The 18405-nt window shown below is 41.5% G+C and overlaps 1 protein-coding gene across 4 annotated transcripts in view; it reads right to left on the bottom strand.

Annotated features, from left to right (window-relative positions):
* Positions 1-18405, bottom strand: part of ptprua (protein tyrosine phosphatase receptor type Ua) — a 233957-nt gene that overhangs the window by 11900 nt on the left and 203652 nt on the right. For all 4 annotated transcript variants that reach the window (XM_069711504.1, XM_069711505.1, XM_069711506.1 and 1 more), the window contains 6 exons: positions 14862-14959; positions 13074-13190; positions 12753-12907; positions 9471-9606; positions 5711-5860; positions 2924-3238 (listed from right to left, as the gene is read on the bottom strand). In XM_069711504.1, the coding sequence (XP_069567605.1) occupies positions 2924-3238; positions 5711-5860; positions 9471-9606; positions 12753-12907; positions 13074-13190; positions 14862-14959 (971 nt within the window). The remainder of the gene's footprint in view (positions 1-2923; positions 3239-5710; positions 5861-9470; positions 9607-12752; positions 12908-13073; positions 13191-14861; positions 14960-18405) is intronic.

Genomic DNA, 18405 nt, shown 5'->3' with positions numbered 1-18405 from the left:
TGACGAGGAGGAGGAAGAGGGAGAGGAGAGTGACAGAAGAAGAAGGACAGGCTGTAGCTGACAGGCATGCTGGAAATGTTGAGCAGGAATGAGACATGACACGGTGACAGAGCGGCGATAGGGAGACGGCAGAACAAACCCACGCATGAGCACACACGGAGACAAAGAACGATAAGAACATGTTAATGCCATGACAGCCCCTACAAAGGGACTGCGGTGTGAAGCTTGGTGCTAGAGAACCATTCGAAGGCCAGACATCTGATAACCCCAGACACACACACACACACACACACACACACACACACACACACACACACACACACACACACACTACGCTGTGACTCACATTCATGTTGTATTTGAAGGAAAGTGAGATACGGATGACATGTCGGCACGACGACCGTCCACACGAGACAATAAAGGGAACGGCCATTTGAGCAGTCTTCTTTATTTACTATGACGTTCATGAGCAGGCCTCTATCTGTGATTACAAGTAGCGCTGCAGCAGATTGTCTTTGTGCTTGTCTTTTCTTGATTTGACAGTATTTGGAGTGACAGGACAGTATAGCAAGTGACACATTTACTGCCTCCAGCTTCTCATGTATGAGAATGTGCTGCTGTTCGCTGAGCTACAGCCTGGACACCTCTGGCTCTGAGGGAAGGTGATGGACATTTGTCATTATTTTGTCATAATTTTCTGTTATCTTAAAAAAAAATAAAAAAATAAAAAAAAATAAGCTAACTGAATAAAAATAATCCTTAGCTGCAGCTATAATCGAGTTTTTTTTAACCAACAATCCAGACTGTCCCTGCATTCCAACATCCGTATCACCAAACTATTTAGTATGCCAGACAAAGATTTAGTACGCCCCGATACATAGTATGTGAAATGTAGGATGCCAAAAGTACCAGGATGTTCTACTACATCTTGTCATATTTTGCAGTATGCAGGCCAGCATGCTACTCTGGCAGTTCTGACCCACAATCATCTGGGCGGTGGAGAATACTTGACAATGACTGAGCCGCAGAGAGAGTTGGGGGTGCTGATGCTCCGCCCACAAAAGGAAGAAGAAGAAGAAGAAGAAGAAGAAGAAGAAGAAGAAGAAGAAGAAGAAGAAGAAGAAGAAGAAGAAGAAGAAGAAGAAGGAGGAGGAGGAGGAGGAGGAGGAGGAGGAGGAGGAGGAGGAGAAGAAGAAGAAGAAGAAGAAGAAGAAGAAGAAGAAGAAGAAGAAGAAGAAGAAGAAGAAGAAGAAGAAGAAGAAGAAGAAGAAGAAGAAGAAGAAGAAGAAGAAGAAGGAACCGTAGTCGTTCCAAATCGCTACGGCTCGTGACAGATATGACCAAAAGGGTCAAAGTTCAAGGTGCATTTTCATGATGAAGCAGTATATTCCAATCATATACATACTACATGCAACAGTACATAGTAGTTGCAGTCGTACTAAACGTACAAATAATTCGTATGTGATACGGACCGCAGCTCGTGTGCACAGCGGCCATGAATGCTGGCGGAAACGGTCAGTGACTTTCACCACTGTAACCCCCACCCAAGTTCCTGAACCTCCAGAAAGCACTACAGCCTCTGAGCTGTGACTGTTTTTGGGGGTAAAACTTCTCAGAAAATACATTTCCTTCAAAGGTTCCTGTTCCACAGGAAGGGTTCCAGCGGTGGAAACTCGCCCTTTATTCAGGATGGAACAGAGATTTTATGACCTGTGGAGCAATGCTGAAGTTCAAGCTTTGATTTTTTTTTTCCAAAGGATGACTTTCAGAGGAAATTTCAGAGCTTTGTGCTTCTGATATATCAGCAGACTAATTTGTTTCATCTCACTGTGGCTTTCTGCTGTGGAAGCACACATCACACTGTACTAAAAAGAACTTTGACTTGTGGGAAATTTCCTGGTCTACAATTTTCCTGGAACCTTTGGTGGAAAAGTACCCAAAATCATGACATCAAAGTTAAACCTTTTTTTTTAAATTTTCAATATTTAGACTTGTATTAATTTTTTTTTTTTGCAATGCCCAAAAAGTATTTAAGTACTTTAGGGAGTTTTAAAACCTACATTTTGTTTGCTCTGGTCCTCATTAGTTGATGAGTTTGTCCACTTGAAGTGTTTTCCCCTTAGTTTAGTTTCTTTGCACAAAAATAAAACCCAAGAACTAACATGGATCACTACAAACCATGTGAGAACGTATTGGTCAGATGTATCTGAGGTGGGAGCGAGAAATTAAATACAGGAAGAAAAAAAGCTCTTGTGTTCTGGACTCATGCATGTTTCTGTGAGGGAACTGTCGCTGTGGACTTGACCGCGGAGCAACAGCAGAGTTGGCAGTTGCTCATAGCTGTTAACAATAATAATAATAATAATACGCAAGGCAAAACTATACTAGACCGATGTTGAATACACTTTGAGGAAACCTCTAGAAAGTAATCTACGGCTTCACACTTTGCACAGAAGACTTGCTGCCGTCAGACTTGAACTAGTGGAATACACCTGCTGCCCGGGACGGATCGATGTCGGATCACATTCCCACAAACGAACCGCTCCACAGTTCATTTGGATCCGAGACCTCCTCTCAAGGTTCTCAGTGTTTGTGTTGTTCCGCACTTAAGTGTGATTACTGTGTTCACACCTGCCAAACGAATGGCACCGAGGGGAAAAGAAACCAGAGTCGGATTTAACCGCACTTAAACATGCAGGTGTGAAAATACCCACTGCAGTAATAAGTGTATGGGAATGCTCTGCATGGCACTAATCAAAGTCCTGCTGTGATTCAAATGCTGTCGCGCAGAGGGATTGAATGTCACCCGTGGCTTCATTATAAGTGGCGGGCTGATAAGTTAGAAAATAGAGCTCAAGCTTATGAGATTGATAATAAAATTATTTCTATCTCCAGGATCTGACAGTTTCATCTCTTCTCTTACCCATGCAGAGTTGGACTGGTTCAGCTGGTTGAGCATCACCACGGAGGTGCAGCCGTAATCGTACACGAGCCTCCAGAAGTCGGTGGTGGTGCCGGGCAGCGGGTGCGGCGTCACCACGAAGGCGGCGGGCCGGAGGAAGCTGTCGGCGAGCGCCGCGTTGATGTAGTTGCCGGTCTCGCCCTCGGCGGTGACAAGGAAGGCCAGCGAGCGGTCCGGCGGCAGCACGTCCATGCTGCGGTTCTTCTCACGGTTCCTGGGCATCAGAGAGATACTGCACTCCTCCACGTCCAGGTGAGGAGTCACGGAGTTCAGAGTCTGAGGAGGGCGGAGGAGGAGGACAGTGACGGAGAGGAGAAGGAGGAGATAATTAGAAAAGGTCGGCATGTGTGTTTGAGAGTGTGTTCACAGTTTAGATGCAGCGATAGAGTGAAAGAAGGAGAATGAAGATTGAGATAAGAGGAGACAGACACAGCGGAACAGAAATGGGATCAAAGAGAGATGGACAGAGGCGATGCAAATACTCTCTACACAAGCAGCCCGACCGTCAACACTTGACCAGCACAACCATCTCCAATCATCTCCTGGAAACTTTAAAAAACAGTTGTTATCAGTGTGAACGCCAGCGGGGCTTCATGGGTAAAAACGCGTTTAACACATTCTCATACATTATGAATAAGCATATTACCAAGCAATGGAATTTTTTTATGAACTGATTATCTCACTTGCTTCATAAACCCCATTGGTTTAAAATGAACTTGTAACTGGAATATTACGTGTCAGTAACAAGTTGCAGCTCTGATTGGACAACTCGTGATCGGCACTGAGAGAGGAGAGCTGTGCTGCATGTGTAGGAGAGGACTTCTAATTATTCTGAAAAGGTTGCCAATCAATAAAACACTAATAACTGCAATTAACTGGGCAAAGTAATAATATTACATAAATGTCCACATTAAAAAAGGCTGCTGCATTCGCTGAATGTGGTTAGGAAAGCATATTCAGCCTCGCTCTCATGCTAACTAGCAATTTATTTCTAACAGCCAGAGGATTTTCATAATAAGGAGCAGCAGTCCAAACACAACATGTGTTAAAAAGGTAAAAGCTAAAGCTGCACATTTATTTAACAACGAAAAAAAAGTCAAGTAGGGGCAAGGCCTGTAGAAAATAAGAGAAGTGAGTGCAGGTTTTGGACATTTCATTGTTGTCTGACTTTTTAGGATGCCGGGCAGTGATTTTAGTAAAAGCTGAGCTGAGTTCACTGAAGTTATAGTTTATATCGAAGAAAGGGAACGATACAACTGCAACTGTTCTGACAGTTTAAATGTGGAACTGCAATTTTCTCTACATGGTGAAGTGTTGTCACGCATTAAATATTAATTTACAGTTGTGTGTTTATGTGTTGTCACATTGTTACATTGCAAAAAAAAATCCCCATCAAATTCCTGCTTAGTGTGGGTCATTTATTTATTGGCTAATGAACCGACTTTACTAAACATCACACAGGCAAGAGCTGAATACCAGATGGATTTCAAAACTGTGACATTCAAGTTTGGAATACCATTAAATCTGGTACAGACATGTATGATGTCCAGGGGATGAATGTCAGTGACTCTAGTGTTATCATCAGGTTGAAATTTCAGTTTGTCCAATAATTTATGTTCAACGTCCAACTACTCACATCTTAAGGTAACAATTAGCTAATGCTGCCATGCTGACAAACAGAAAACATATCTACATATCTACAGAGCATCTGTAATGTTACTTGTTAGCATGATGAGGTTAGCATTTCGTTCTAAGCACCAATGTGTGGCCTTAAAGAGCCGCCGGCACTGAATGCCCTCAATGGCTGCCATCATGGCTACGTAGCGGAAAGAGAGGGACCCCTGATCTGTTTTTAAACTGCGGCCACTGAGGAAGGTGTAGAAGGTGGAGCGAACGCTGCACGATACTATGACACAAGTGTTCACTAAGTACTGCTATACTGCTGGTGGACAAAAACCATCAGAGGGCACGAAACCATGTTCATTTGCAGACATGGTAGCAAGTGGTATATTTACATATTGCAGTGTGCGGTCTGAGATAACGCTACCCTGTCTAAAGTCACACACTTCAGAAGTAAGTGCTCTAAAAAAATTCTGTGAATTGAGACAGCTTTAGTCTCATTAACTTGCTGTTTTAATGTCAGCTACAGGAAAGTACTTCTCTTTGAGGACAGCATTTATTTACATTTTGACAAATTACAGAGACATTAAAAGTAGCTGAATCAACAGTTCCCCTTTGTAATTTATCCATGGATGGACAGAATATATCACCGGATAACTTCTCTCCAATATCTAAGCAGTTTCATGGAAGTTTCGTAGTGTTTACTTTTCCCTGTTTTGGTTTGTCCTGCTGAATTTCACTGACTTCAAGCCCGAAACATTTTTTCTGAACAAGACTAAAAGCTTGGAAGCATTTTGTTCATTGAACTCTGATTCAACACGTATTTACACCTACAGACAAAAGAAAAGGTAAGAAGCTACTGTTTGGCTGTGCACACACTCTACCTACAAACTACCCTTACAAAGTAAGATACTATTCTTGCTGCTGTATTAGTTTGCACCATTTGAATCGTGAACTTTTCAAACAATGAATAATTGGATTCAATATGGGGTGATGCCTTTTCAAAACACAGCAGCAGAAGTGTTAAACTTCCATCTGGAACGATGATTAAAATGACCAGGAAGCACAGGGAATATCTGATCCCCTACCTCCTGTCATCAAGTTCGTCTTGCCCGGATGGGTCTTTACCTGAAACTCCTCTCTGAGCTGGGACGTGTTGCTCTGAGGGTCGACCTTCAGCATCTCCTTATAGGTGAGAGCGAATTCAGTCACAGGGATGGCAGTCTCTCCGCACAGACAGGCCTCCAGGATGGCATCATGGATGAACACGTACTGCTCCTGAGAGTCAGACAGGAGGCAGATAGGATGTGGGTGGTGGTGGAGGGGGGGCATTCACAGATTTACAAAGTCAGACAGAGCCCTCGTTGCACTTATGAGCGTCCTAACCGTTAATTGCCCACTTGTAAAGAACAATGTTGAATTTAATTACTCCTGTTGAATGTTGAGTAATAGTCACAACTGTCAAACATCCTTCACATTGCCATGCCCACTCTCAGGCATTGTTTCCTGGCAGGAAATTGTCTATAAAATGGGGTAAAAAGTGCAGAAAACACACATCAGAGGAGAGAAACACTGCCCACACATCATATTTAAATAACATCACGAGCTGTGTAATTAACGAGGAAACTAAGAAATTTGTTTTGACGTTCAACCAAACAAAAGATCAAAGAGGCGAGGGCTCATTCAAAATTACAGACATAAAACTGTCCTCCTTCCAACTTATTTATCATTTTTAATGTGTTCTGTAATTGCAGAAATATGTATTCAACTGGTAGATGAGCTGCAGCTGGAAGGTGAAAAGATTAAATTAAAAATACCATTGTTTTGGTATTTACTGCACCGTCTCCAATTCCAGACTTGCTAAGAAGAGAACTGTTTTCCAACTTTTAATGGTTTTATTTATTGGAATAATTAATGCCTTCTCTGGTTTGTTTATTTGTAGATTGAGAGTTCATTCTTAGCACACTTTAAATAGAATCCCTGACAGCTGTGTGTATATTTACACAATTAAAATAATTTTTTTTATCTTAGTATATGAATTGTTGATACTTGTCTTAATATATATATATAAGCGTGCGCTAATGGGACTACTTCTCTGCTAAATCATGTTTTGACAGAATAAAATTCTTTCAATGAGTGTTGAATCTTTTTTTTTAATGAAATTACCTTTAAACCAAAAAGGCCATTTTACAACAGCAGAACGTTTTGCTGTCAGTGAAAAGTTGTAGAGAAGCAGAACTAGTGGTGGACAGTAATTGTAAAAGATGTAACTAATTTCAATGACACTGTACGTTCCATGCTAACATGCTAATATTTTACTCATTGATACTGTTATTCCGCAAACATTTCACAAAGAAACATATATGCTCTCCTTCACTTTTTTTTTCACAAAAATAATCCATTGCTAAAGTGTTATATAGTAATACCCTGAAAGGGTCCATTCAAAAGATAACTTTAACATCTTACTCTTTTTTACTTTTATATAAACTATGAAATAAATGTTTCAAATGGACAAAGTTTAGTGATACCAACAGAATTATCAGCTGACCCTGCTGTACCCGTCTCTTACCAACCTGTTTACAGATACAGAAGGCAAAACAAAAGCTACAGCTAGTTATTAAGCTAAAGATCTTTTTATCCTTTCAGCTGCTTGTTTTGGTTTTCCTAACCTAAACAGTTGAATGCTTCTGACAAAAATAGCTCTAAAAAGCCCGTTGTATGCTACAAATCTAGCACCCAATGAAAAACATTCAAATTTAGCCCCGAGCTGGTGAACAAAGTGGAGCATTATCTCTCAAGAGGTGGTTGAGACCAAAAACAGAGCTAAAATGACAGGGAATACTGGAGATATTTGTCAAGTGGCCAAAAACACTGAAAAGTCTGAATGGTGTTGATTTACAGTGCATCCGGAAAGTATTTGCAGCACTTCACTTTTGCCACATTTTGGCAGGTTACAGCCTTATTCTAAAATTGATTAAATTATTTTTTTCCCTCAACATTCTACACACATAATGATAACATGAAAAACGTTTTTTTTATTTTTTGCAAATCTATTAAAAATAAAAAACGAAAAAAAAAAAAAAACGAAAAAAAAACAAGTATTCACAGCCTTGAGCTCAGATGCATCCTGTTTCCACTGATCATCCTTGACATGTTTCTACAACTTGATTGGAGTCCTCGTGTGGTAAATTCAGTTGATTGGACATGATGTGGAAAGACACACACCGTCTATATAAGGTCCTACAGTTGACAGAGCATGTCAGAGCACAAACCAAGCCATGAAGTACAAGGAATTGTCTGTAGACCTCCGAGACAGGATTGTATCGAGGCACAGATCTGGGGAAGGATACAGAAACATTTCTGTGGCATTGAAGGTCCCAATGAGCACAGTGGCCTCCATCATCCGTAAATGGAAGAAGTTTGGAACCACCAGGACTCTTCCTAGAGTCGGCCGCCCGGCCAAACTGAGCGATCGGGGGAGAAGGGCCTCAGTCAGGGAGGTGACCAAGAACCCGATGGTCACTCTGACAGAGCTCCAACGTTGCTCTGTGAAGAGAGGAGAACCTTCCAGAAGGACAACCATCTCTGAAGCACTCCACCAAGCAGGCCTGTATGGTAGAGTGGTCAGACGGAAGACACTCCTCAGTAAAAGGCACATGACAGCCCACCTGGAGTTTATCAAAAGGCACCTGAAGGACTGTCAGACCAGGAGAAACTAAATTCTCTGGTCTGATGAAACAAATATTGAACTCTTTGGCCTGAATGCCAAGCGTCATGTCTGGAGGAAACCAGGCACCACTCATCACCTGGCCAATACCATCCCTACAATGAAGCATGGTGGTGGCAGCATCATGCTGTGGGGATGTTTTTCAGTGGCAGGAACTGGGAGACTAGTCAGGATGGAGGGAAAGATGAATGCAGCAATGTACAGAGACATCCTTGATGAAAACCTTCTCCAGAGCGCTCTGGACCTCAGACTGGGGCGAAGGTTCATCTTCCAACAGGACAACGACCCGAAGCACACAGTCAAGATAACAAAGGAGTGTCTTCGGGACAACTCTGTGAATGTCTTTTGAGAGGCCCAGACAGAGCCCAGACTTGAACCTGATTGAACATCTCTGGAGAGATCTGAAAATGTCTGTGCACCGACGCTCCCCATCCAACCTGATGGAGCTTGAGAGGTCCTGCAAAGAAGAACGGGAGAAACTGCCCAAGAATAGGAGCCAAGCTTATAGCATCATACTCAAAAAGACTTGAGGCTGTAATTTCTGCCAAAGGTGCTTCAACAAAGTATTGAGCAAAGGCTGTGAATACTTATGTACGTGTTATATTTTCGTTCTTTATTTTTAATATATTTGCACAAATTGTAAACACACTTTTTTCACTTTGTCATTATGGGATATTGCGTGTAGAATTTTGAGGGGAAAAAATGAATTTAATCCATTTTGAAATAAGGCTGTAACATAACAAAATGTGTAAAAAGTGAAGCGCTGTGAATACTTTCTGGATGCACTGTATATCCTTTGTTCATCACAACAATTTTTAAAAGTCAGATGTTTTTAGCTTCTTTCTGTGGCCAAAACAACAACAACAAAATAAATAATGCAGCTTTAAATGCCTTTTTTCTTTTAATTCAGGATTTTACACTGGGATGGCTCTACTTTGACTTAATTACTGTAACACTTCATGCCCATGTTCATCTGAATGTGGTTTCATAGTTTATTTCAGCCTGAAAATAATAAAATTCTTGGAAACATGTATTAAAATGGTAAATTATAATGATGATGAAAAATGTGGGCAACTTCGCACTGTGAAGATGAAACCTGTGAGCTTCTGGTTAACAGTGTCAGCAGGCCCTCTCTGACCACATTCCCACCCTCCCACTCACTTCAGTCTGGATCATGTTGATGCGGCGGGAGCAGAGGGTCTTAACACAGTTGTAGATGTCCACCACTCCTTCACACTCGGCCATATCCAGCATGACATCCAGCACAATGTAGCAGCCGGTCCTGCCTGCCCCCATACTGTTGCGGAAGAGAGAGGAGAGGGATGGACAAGCCTGAATGAAAAAAGTCTCAGCAGGGAGCCTTTGGTAATGATCGAAATACTCTGCCAGGTATAATAAGACTTTTTGTTCTGGAAATAAAGAAAGAGAATACAGAGACCATTATTTTCTGCCAGAATAAAAGATCCAAGTTGAAGTCTGAAAGTTAAAACCCTCATAGTTGGAGAGACATTTACAAATACTCTCTGTACTGGCCAATACCTTTCCATGTCTGGTTTAACGCTACGATAATGGCATGTGTGGGTGCTTGTGAAGGCCTCAGCCCTCTCTTTGTAAGGCCTTTAAAACTGTGCCTGCACTGGGATATTTTATTTCCCAGCAACATATTTGTCTTCATACTTCCACCCGTCCGTTGCTCTTCCAGGAAAAAGAGTCTCTCTGCAGTGCATCAGTGCTGTTAAACAAGCACATCATTTATGATGGGACGGAAAAGGATTGCTGCTTAATCAGAGTTAGATCTCACACAGCTGGTGTGCACACTGGTCCACAATAACAATAGGTATTAGCACCAGATCTCAGCCTCCTGGTGATGATTAAAAATCCCAAGTGCCCTGATGATATTTACTCATGTTCTTATCACGAGTCCTGGACTTACATTGCTGATATTTCTGACATATGCGGCTGAGTATTAATTTGTTGGATTAACTTGTTGGTGGTGCATCATGCACAATGCAATCAGGTTATGCAAGGTGGAGTACAAAAATAAAATTCGGTGGGTGATTCACGAGCTGGAAGAAATGTATAACTCAACAAAACACACTAAGAATAATAATTCCTAGAGTTTACATTTTGACGTCATTCCCTTAGAAAAAAAACCATGTGAGCGCTGTACAGCCAAATAATATTAATAATGCTCATAATAAGTTATTTCTGGATGAGCTGTTTGTGCCACCAGGGAGCATGAATATACATACAAGAAATAAAGTGCAAACTAGCTTCCTTTATCTAAAATTAAAAATTATATAATTCGTTTTTCTGTTTCTCTCACCACCAGTTTGTGGTGTGAAAGATTAACAGTCTAACCACAACACATTATGAAATATATATGGGATTTTATCTGCAAATGCAAATGATACGACTTCGATCCATCCATCTTCTAGCCCTGGTTGGGTCCATGTAGCACTGACGACATCACAAAGCTGTCCAATCAATGAGCTGACATATATCACACTGGCACATCTGGGAGACATTGGCTTCAATGAAAATAAATTTGATAAAAACGAACTATTCAAAAACCACCAGAGTTAGATTAGTTTATAAATGACCCACCGACGCTCCGACAAGTAAATAGATGTTGAATCTTCCTGCTGTGGAACACTAGATACAACAATAAGTTTAATTTAATCTCTCTTCAGCCGACCTGTCGGTTTCCTGGCCATCATCACGCTAGTGCTATAACCCTGCTCAGTGGTCAGAGGTGTCATTCACAGACATCTATTTGAACTATTCTGAATTTCCAGTTGAGAAAGTTACAGTTAAATTATTTGTTGTTCTTCTTGGTCTGGAGGCACAGGCGTGAAAGTGAATTAACTGCCTATTAAATGTAATATCTCATTGCTAATATATGATAGATTGCATAATTACTGCACCACAAGTTGCTCTGGTACATCTTGACAATTCATTGCTGCTTTTCACATCATCCGTTTGTGTTTTGTTTGTTTTTCTTTCTAACATGATTGAATGAGCGTTTTTACATTACATTACATTTAGCTGACGCTTTTATCCAAAGCGACTTACAATAAGTGCATTTCAACCATGAGGGTACGAACAAAGAGTTTTCACACCTGTAGCCTGAGGAAAAATTTAAAAATTGTTTACATTTGTTCTCACACTGTATTTTCACAAACAAACCATTAGCTGTTTGTTTTTCAGACCGACACGTAGGTCATTGACATTTCCGACTGTCATCCTGCATCATTAACGCAACGTGGACACGTGAGAAAATGAGACTCCTCTGACTTTTAGGAGATCATGCTGCACTTTATCAGGATTATTAGCCTGCAAATCAGCTGCATGTCAAACTGACATACAGGTAAAGACAGGAGGAAAAAAGGGGAGTCTTGTACAGCTCTTTTTAATGGACTTAATGAACTGTCGGAGTGTTACTATGGTTACTAAATGATTTGCATGAACAGGCTATATCGCTTATACAGATGGCACATTATAAGCTGGCTCCCTGAACAGTTCACAGCCAGCAGATGGATATTAAAGCAGTTTAGCTTTTGAATTCATGCTACAATCACATAGAATTAAATTCTGTGCTTGTTAGTTATCAACCACAAAGCGCTGTCAAAGTTACTGTATTATACGGTAATACCGTAGACTGTATTTAAAAGTAATACTGATAATATACTCCAAACTCAACACTTCCTGAAGTATTTAAAATTAAAAGCCCTGTAGTATTTTTTTTTAGATTGAAAACCGCTCATTTCTTAAAAGACCTTCATTGTGAAACAACAACAGGAACGTGTTGTGACCAAAGTCGGACAATCACGCTTTAGATGAGTGATCCAAAAGAACCGTTAAAAATAGTAGGATTATATTGTCGTATTTATTAAAGAGATAGAAATATATATATATATATATATATATATATAATTTAATTGCCACTAAAGGAACTGTGGTTACACCTGAGAAACGAGCCCATGTGTACGCTCATGCACCCGCGTCACATGCATGCTCCGGTACTTTATCAAATAGCACTACACCCTTGGACATGAGTGCTTCGTCTACGGCAGAAACAGTAGGAAGAGAAGTTCAATCACATTTCTCTTTTTTTGATATTAATGGATTATTGAGCACAGAGGACAAAAGCCAGACACCGTCCTTGATTTGTGAATTCCATGCTGGTTATGTATGAAACATTTAATTTGCGTTATGATTACTATTGTGCTCTGCACAGACACGTATAAGAAGCTGACAGTTGTTTCAATAAACGTAGAAAAACACTGAAGTAGGAGTTAATGCAAATTAAGTATATTACATCATGTTGAACATGACAGAAGTAGGATCATAGAGAATAGGAGAATTTGTGTTACTGGAAGTATTTACAGCGACTACATCTGTTTGGTGTTTAGCTAAATATCAGGACGGAAGCGGAGCTACCTGCAGTGGACCACCACCGGCCCAGCATCAGGCGGTGTTGAAGCCTTGACCCGGCGCAAGAAGGCCAGCAGGCCGGTAGCGTGGTACGGCACGCCGTGCTCGGGCCAGGAGGTGAAGTGGAACTGGCACACCTCGTGTTTGGCGGGGTAACCTCTCTGGAAGACACAATTTAATGAGATGAGCTTAATATAAAGAGTCCTACAAATAGAAGCCAATTAAACAAATCTGAAGAATGAGAGCTGTATTGGTAGGCACACATGACATGCCGTAGTGACTGTGCTCAGAGAGTTGATGTGAAAATAATGAGAGAGTATGACTCACCCTCTCCATGGCAAAGGTGCGCACAGTGTACTCTGCCAGAGTTTCTGTCTTCAGCAGTGTTATCTTAATGTCACCGTAGAGCTCAGTGTCATCAGGCCAATACTTACAGCACTTCATCTGGACAAACAACAAAGTTCAGACAGGTTCACTTACACGCACAGCTGATTTATCTCAACGCTGCTCGACAAACATTCACACCAGCAAGTGACAAAGATCTCAACAAAAAGGCAAACTGCATTGTTCTAATCCGGCGGTGACCTTTGCTAAATATTTGGACTTTTCAACATTCATCTCTATCAAAGATGTGTTGACACCAAAGTAAGATAAGACATGTTTTGAGAGGATTTTTCTTGGCATTTAATAGTGTTGGCAATAGAACTTAAAGGTCCAAGGCTCTCTAAACCTCCACTGCTGATGTGTTTTTAAGACTAATGGCTGCTTTATTTTCCAGTTGATGCAGTGTTTTTTTGGGGGGCATTGGCATTTTCTTTGACCACTGGCCTCATGATCTCAACATTTTCTATTGCTTCAGGCAACAGACGCCTTTTCTGATCCAAAAATGCATGTTTTTTCTCACCACCAGAGCTCTGGAACAACTACAGTAGCCTATGGGGAGTTGAAGTAGCATTGCCATGTGTGAGGGTGAAACACGAGGGCACTAATTATGCAGACCATTTTTTTGGTTCCTGTTAACATGTGACCCTGGCTGACAATTGTTTGGCCCTGCTGTTCGTTTGTTAATTCAGTTTTTTCAAAATTATGCCAGCCTGTTTGCACTGTTACTGTTTATTAGATATATTTTAGAAATGAAACAGCTATAAAACAAAAACTTCTGGCTGTAAAAGTATGATTTAAGGGTTAATCCAGCTATTTATTCATCAAAACACCACAAAAATAACATTGCATTTTAACCAAAACATTAGGATTAAGTAATGTGGAATTAATTGACTTAGGTTAGCATCGTCAGAATTCCTGCTCAATAGCCTATAAACTACATCCATAGTATTAATGCTGAAATACATATTTGCCCAAATATGTATACAAATAATCCAGTCATATCATCATTTATCGAGTATTTAAGAACTGTCACTTTTAGCTAATATTACTTAGCCGGCTTAAATTTGTTTTTTTTTGGCTCATTATGTCACGGATGCTACAGTGACTTAGCATTCCTTAATTGTGACTAAAATCTTAAAATAAGACTTTTTTTTTTGTTTCAAAGGTGCAACCTGACTCAGTAAACCAACTACATAGCAGTTACTAAGAACCCAACTTGGTGATGGATTTACACAACCACAAGCTGTTTTCACACATTAAGTAGTACTCTATTTGATGTGTAAACACTGTAGTTGTTTAAAATCAGTGTCTCATCCCTTTAATTTGACATACAAACAGTAAACCTTCTGCTCTATACGAAGACTATTTCTGTCTGACTGGTATCTCCACAAATCACATTTTATACGTGAAATGTTTGGTGTCACACACGCTGTGAATACTAAAACAGTAGCCGACTGTATTCTACAGAGGCAGGAACAGTTCAAACACCAGGCCACAATATTCTGCCGTCGGCCTTCATATACATCAAAGCTTTGACCTTGGACCACAGCCACCAAAGTAAAAGGTGATCACTCATGATCAGACAGCGGCAGCCATTTCCTCCCACAAAACAGAGCACAGCAACTCTTCTGATGTATAGTGAATGATAAAGGGAGCTCCAGAAATACATTTCCTCCATCCATCTTCACAGGCAGCAGAAGAGGTCACAGGACACAGTGAAGAGAAACCTACCCTGCCCACTTCCACCAGCTTGGTGATCATGACAATACTGAAGCAGTTCTCCTGCCACACCATCCGCCAGAAATCGTAGATCATCTCCTGCTTGGGGCCTGCGGAGGAGGAGATATATGGTGGAGGTATAGGTGGAGGAGTGGTGAGAGGAGAAAAAAATAAAGGAGAAGAGGAGGTGGAGGAAGAAAGAGAGAGAGGAGGAGGATGAGGGGGCGGAGAGATGAGCCATAAATCAGAGAAAATAGCAGCAATAACCATTAATGTAGAGGTGCTGTAATCCATGCCAGGGAATAGAGTAACAATGTGTCATTCATGAACTATTGCTCGCTCTCTGTTCTCCTAATACTACAGAGAAATGTAATTTCAATACACCCACAAATCCTCCACCGTTGTGCAAACAAGCTCCGATGTTGCCTAGCAGTGAGAGGACACAAATCACAACCTCCTGCAGCACATGACACTTCCATTGATTGCATTACACTGTGGCGTTGATATTATCACAAGGTCCTCCCTCATACTGACTCTTCTGCCAAATACTTCAGTGAACGAGGTGTCTATTAATTTCTGCCCGTGCAGTTTGTTTAATAAGGATATCATGGTGTCTCCTGAAACTGACCAGAAGGACTTTATCTGGAACAACGTTCACGTAACTGCGTCTTCATGTGGCCTATCTTTAAACCTGGGACCAGACCAGCAATACCTCGACAGGTCTTAGAGATTGTTATGTCATCAAGCTGGTAATGTTATATATATTCTATATTTTTATGTAATCAATAGTATATTGCTCCTACTGTTGATTGTTGGCTGTATTGGCTGATATTCCTCTGTTCCATAGGACTCCATTGATGTGCAAAACATATTTAAACAAATCAGAAAGCCAGACTGTTGCACTGGAAGACATCTTCCTTTATTGGCAAGAACACAAACACTTTCATGTTTTATTTTTACGAATATACCCTCCAGCTGTTGGAAACACTCACTGGAGCATCAGTTTGGGCGTATTCACTGTTTCTGAGCAACCAACCCGGTATAACGGCAAAACGTTGAATAGAGACGCTGGGTGCTGTCAGGGCGTTAAAGTTCCCTGTAGTAGACGGAAACCGAAACCTAATTCATGCATACAGCCATGTGATTTACAGGGAAATTAAAGTTTGAGCAAAAACACATGGCTGGGATTAGGAGAAAATACAAACATGGAGGCAGGGTGGCCATATTCTGGCCATGCACCATGTGTGTGTGTGTGTGTGTGTGTGTGTGTGTGTGTGTGTGTGTGTGTGTGTGTGTGTGTGTGTGTGTGTGTGTGTGTGTGTGTGTGTGTGTGTGTGTGTGTGTGTGTGTGTGTGTGTGTGTGTGTGTCCATTGTGGGGTTGAGTGTGGGGCAATTGTTCCGCCTCCCAATCAGCCTGGTTGACCAACAATGTTTCACTGTGATCTCTAGTCACCTCTAGTTGTAATATTTTACCATTTACTTTTATTTTTCATTTGATCAGTTGACATCAGAGAAAAAAAGAGTAACACTGGCCTTGTCTTTTAAGTCAACTGTATGATGACCACAGGGCCAGTGGAAGATATGATTGGACTCTTTGGTCCTGCTTAACCCTCGTGTTGTCCTTGCGTCAAAATGACCCGCAGCTGTGTTCAACCAAGTTCTATTTTATTTTTATATTTTTTGGGATCATTGGTGACAAGGAGGCTGTGAGGGTTTCTTTAAAGAAACTCCCACAGCCTCCTATAAAAATAAAAAATATAAAAATATAAAATATAAAAATATAAAATATAACAATATAAAAATATAAAAATAAAATAGAGGTTGATTGAACACAGCTGAGGGTCATTTCGACCCTAGGACAATGGGAGGGTTAAGATACATGCTGCGAAGGTTGAACCACTGAATGCCTGTTACAGGAAGGATAAGAAAAAGGGACATTGCTATAATCCCTCCTGGTGACGATAAAGACATGGAAGAGTGCTTCAGAGCCTGACTCGGACAGAGAGCTTTGGATTCTTTAAATAGCTCCTGATAAGGTAAAACACAGATACAATGAGGTATACAGCAGTGCTTGTTTTCACTGTTTTTTCCCTCCACAGATGTGGATTGAAAAGGTAAAGCTTTGACTACATGCCCCGCAGAAAACATGCAAACACAGAAGGAGGAGGAAGAAAAAACTGTAATTGTCTGTTCAAAACAGGACGTCTGCAGAGCCTGAAAACAACTTTCCATTTTAGAACAGACAGATACAGGTCTGTATCGACCCGAGTCAGAGGCGCTCTCTCAGGAGAGGCCAACCAGGCAAATGTTTGGGGTCCCTTAAAAAAACTGGGGAAATGAGGCCCCCCCAACGTCCACTCATTGAGATATAAACCTCCTTAGACCTCCCATAAAGACACTATACAGTCCCCGAAAAGCTCAGAAAGTGGGGCCACTTCTAGCTCCCGAATCATAAGGCACCAAAAACTGGCCCCACTTAGTGTGTTTGTATGTATGCATGTATAAATCATATGTGTGATTGCACATGATTTATAGATGTTTGTGTATAAATTATGTGGAAAGAACAGCTGTTCAAGAATGTGTGAGTGAGTTTCTTTCAGTATTCTTATGAGTTCATATTTGATGTTGGATATTTACATGTGCTCCTCCTCTGTTGTTCAAATGCTCCCATATGTGTGCATCCTGTAATTTATTATAACATCTGATTAAGCACAATTGACCCAAAGCATTTTTGGACTGAACTGACTGAGTGCATATTTATGGATGGGGTGGTTGATGTATTTCTTTGCTGAGGATCCCCCACAGTGTATGATGGCCCCTGACAGTGCCCCCCCCCCCCCCGAGGTGAGCCTGTGTACGTTTTACTGCTCATACGTGGGCCACTACTTCAGCCACTGTTTTCCCTTCCTGTTCACGGATCTATTCACAGCTCCCTCCCCCTGTTAGCAATCACTGCGGCGGCTTCTATGTGTATTAGCAATATGAGTTGTTAATTTTTCAGCAGCAGCAGGAGAGGCGCACTAATGCATCGCCAGAGGGACGGGGCAGTCAGTCGAGAGACGGGTGATGTGTGATCCCGACAGCCGGGTGAATCTGTATGCACAGCACAACACGCCGCCGCTTTGGACCGCAGCTTTCAGAGTGCGCTTGGCATTTCTCCTCCCTGTCTGCCCCCCACCTCCACCTCCACCTCCACCACCTCCCCCATCGCCCACTCCCTCATCTCTGGACATAATAGAGAGTTAGCCCAGGGCACCTGCTGCCTGCTGCCGAAGACTGGCCGCCTTAAGACTCATCTAAGATACAGCGAATCAACCTGAACCTGCCGCCTCAGTCGACCACCCAGGGCTCGTGGCGCACATATGCAGAGCAGGATGCTGGAAGTGTGCAGAGCAGGAGGGGTGAGTGGAAGCTTTAATGATGCAGTGTATCTACAGTACGACGTGTGCAAGTCAGTGTGTGTGTGTGTGTGTGTGTGTGGTGACACTGTGCAATATATGTGTGTCAGACAGGAAGGCAGGAATTTCAGCTTTAACTGACTGTATTTTGGTATAT

This window comes from Brachyistius frenatus, unplaced genomic scaffold (assembly GCF_029030835.1).
Source record: "Brachyistius frenatus isolate BFR_SWC_R1_liver_20210118 unplaced genomic scaffold, ASM2903083v1 Contig_101, whole genome shotgun sequence".
In the NCBI taxonomy this organism is placed as follows: Eukaryota; Metazoa; Chordata; class Actinopteri; family Embiotocidae; genus Brachyistius; species Brachyistius frenatus.
This window is presented reverse-complemented; position numbering and strand designations above follow the sequence as displayed.